The sequence below is a fragment of the Salvia miltiorrhiza genome, unplaced genomic scaffold, assembly GCF_028751815.1.
Source record: "Salvia miltiorrhiza cultivar Shanhuang (shh) unplaced genomic scaffold, IMPLAD_Smil_shh original_scaffold_471, whole genome shotgun sequence".
In the NCBI taxonomy this organism is placed as follows: domain Eukaryota; kingdom Viridiplantae; phylum Streptophyta; class Magnoliopsida; order Lamiales; family Lamiaceae; genus Salvia; species Salvia miltiorrhiza.
The window spans coordinates 120,669-123,730 of record NW_026651557.1 but is presented as its reverse complement, the minus strand read 5'-3'; the positions used below and the strand labels follow the sequence as shown (position 1 = coordinate 123,730).

General features: G+C 44.7%; 1 protein-coding gene across 1 annotated transcript; it reads right to left on the bottom strand.

The window, feature by feature from the left end:
• Positions 1–1,412: 1,412 nt before the first annotated feature.
• Positions 1,413–2,123, bottom strand: LOC131004934 (uncharacterized). Its single transcript, XM_057931693.1, has one exon. It carries the CDS (start codon positions 2,121–2,123, stop codon positions 1,413–1,415), a length of 711 nt encoding a protein of 236 aa, XP_057787676.1.
• Between the last annotated feature and the right edge of the window lie 939 nt (positions 2,124–3,062).

The window sequence follows — 3,062 nt, the reverse complement described above, 5'->3', positions numbered from 1 at the left end:
TGACGTGGCCTAAGAAATTGACTTCTCGTAGCCAAAACTCACATTTGCTATACTTAGCATAAAGCTTTTCAGCTCTTAGCTTCTCTAGCACAGTTCTGAGGTGCTCTTCATGATCCTTCTCATTCTTCGAGTAAATCAAGATGTCGTCTATGAATACCAACACGAATTGATCCAAATATTCGTGAAACACTCGATTCATGAGATCCATGAATACGACGGGGGCATTTGTTAATCCAAAAGGCATCACTATGAACTCATAGTGTCCGTATCTCGTGCGGAATGCTGTCTTTGGAATATCCTCAGGTCGTATCTTCAATTGGTGATACCCTGTCCTTAAATCTATCTTTGAGAAAGCGCGTGCTCCTCGAAGTTGATCAAACAAATCGTCTATACGTGGCAAAGGATACTTGTTCTTTAGGGTCACCTTGTTCAATTCCCGATAATCGATGCACAATCTTAAACTTCCATCTTTCTTTTTGACAAACAGGACCGATGCTCCCCAAGGTGAAGCACTGGGTCGAATGAATCCCATATCCAACAACTCTTGTAGTTGCAACTTTAGTTCTTGCAATTTTGCTGGTGCCATCCTGTATGGTGCTTTGGATATTGGTGCTGCTCCAGGTTCTAAATCGATCGTGAATTCCAATTGTCTGTTCGGGGGTAGACCTGGTAGAATCTCAGGGAATACGTCTTGATACTCCCGCACTATAGGTACATCTTCAATCTTTATGTGTGCTTCCTCTTCTTGGTTCAAGTATACTAAATATGCTGTCGCGCCCTTTTCTTTTAGTATCTTGTTCGCTTGCACTGCAGAGATGATAAGTGTCTTCTTCCATTTTCTATTGATGGCATAAAAACATGTAGGTTCCTCAATACCTGTATGAGATGAAAGAATGTGATGCTCCTGTATCAAAGAGAATAACAATGGGTACACCTTTCAGTTCCCCAATACCTGTTAGGTTTCCTTGATTCTTGTCCTGATTCTTCTGATTGATAGCATACATCCTTTTATATTGCTGTGGTCTTCCTGCTTGCGGTGCAGGTAGCTGCTTGTGAGGCTGGTTTGGACGGCGAAAAGGTTGTTGCTGTAGTGGTTGAGGTAGAGGAAGAATTCCTTCCATTGCCCTGAGCTGTGGGGTTGGAAACTGATTGGGTCTTCCTCCACTCATCCCCTGTCGTCGGTTGGGGCACTGGCTTGAGTAATGCCCTGGTTTTCCACAAGTGAAACAATTTGGGTTTCCAGCTCTGCACACTCCTGTGTGTAACTTGTTGCACTTAGGACAAGGGGGTATCCCTTGGTGTCCGGGGTGCGAGGTCGCTGGTCCACCATAAAATGATTTATCGCCTTTCACGAATGGAGGCTGGACATTCTGACCTTGCCATGGCTTTTTACCCTCATTTCCACGGTTGTCTCATTTGCGTTTTCCTTTCTGTCCTTGGTTAGAGTAGGGAGTGTTTGAAACTTGCGTATATTGAGTTGATGGAGGCGTTAGTGCGTGTGTTGCTTTCTCTGGTTGCATTGCTAGCTCCATATCTAGAGCTCTGTTCAAGGCCTCGGCATAGGAAAGTGCCGTTTGACTTGCCAATACAACTCTTATCTCTTGTCGCAGTCCGGCGCAAAACAACTCGGACATCTTCTCATCCGTATCCACCCTATACGGTGCATAGCGGGCCAGATCGCAGAATAGTCGATCGTACTCCACTACAGTTTTATTCCCTTGCTTCAAAGTGGTAAATTTCATTTCTTTCTTTTTCCTATAGCTTCTGGGTATGAACTTTTCACACATAGCAGTCTTAAAAAGCTCCCAAGTGAGTTCATCTAACTGCTCCGGGGCCATAGTTTTCTGCTTTGCTTCCCACCAATAGTCGGCGGTTCCTTTCAACTGGTAAGACACGCACATAAGACGTTCTGCGTCGTTGCATCTCAAAAATCGAAAGATTCGTTCCATAGCACGAATCCATTCTTCAGTTTCAGCAGGGTCTCCCGTGCCTGCAAAAGTCGGTGGGTTCTGTCTTAAGAAAAGTTCTTCCACTCTCCTATCTTGAGGTAGAGGTGGCGGCGTAGGTTCTCTGGGTTCTTCCTCATTCACGGGTACATTTATGTACACTCTTCGTGGAGGCATTATGACAATCTACAAGTTTGATCAAAAGATAAGTTCCTCTATGTGACAAGGCTCATCCTACTCTAGTCTTATAGCTGAGTAATTCACTACATATTCTGCATCTCATATATATATATATATATATATATATGTATATACACACATTATCACATAGAGTATACTCAATGCATCAAAGTACTCTGTTTCCAATCAATGTATACAAATTGACAATTACTATATAACAATGCATCAAAACAGGTAATCACATTTCTCATTTAGTCAAAAATGGCCACTTTGGCCCAACATGTGTATATCGTGAAAATTGCCTCAGCGAGGACTTCTTTTGTACAAAATGTATACTATGATCTATAACTGCTATAGGTCAGTACAAAGTACTACTCTGTTAAAGACCTAGCTACTGCATCAATACTGCGTCTATGTACAATCAGCCCTACCACTGGGTACAGATACTATCCGTTACCCGTGTACTATAGGGGCCTAACAAAATAAGTACAAGCCCTGGCCTGGGATGGAACTATCCATTGCCAGCCAAAACTATGGGCTATCTAAACAAAGCTACCATATACATATGCATCACTACTCAATACTATCATATCAAAACCATATCCACCCATGACCTCTACCATCATCCCGGCTACCATCGTCACTCCCATCCTCCGTAGCATCATCACCATCGTCCTCTCGAGCATCACCCAATCGAGGCACACAAGGCACGCCGTCCTCACTGTCAGAGTCGGCACGGTGGAACGGGTCATAAGCGGCTCTCTCCCGAATCGGGTCTCCTCGAGGGACGTCCGTCTCGAAGGCCAGGCCCATGCTAGGAAGATCCAAGGGCTATGAGGTGAGAGTCCCAACAACCGGGACTGATCCTGCGTCGTCCTCCGGGTCTCTAGCCATCCCCGGGGGTCGTGAAGGCCCTGGTGCGAATGGGTCAACATC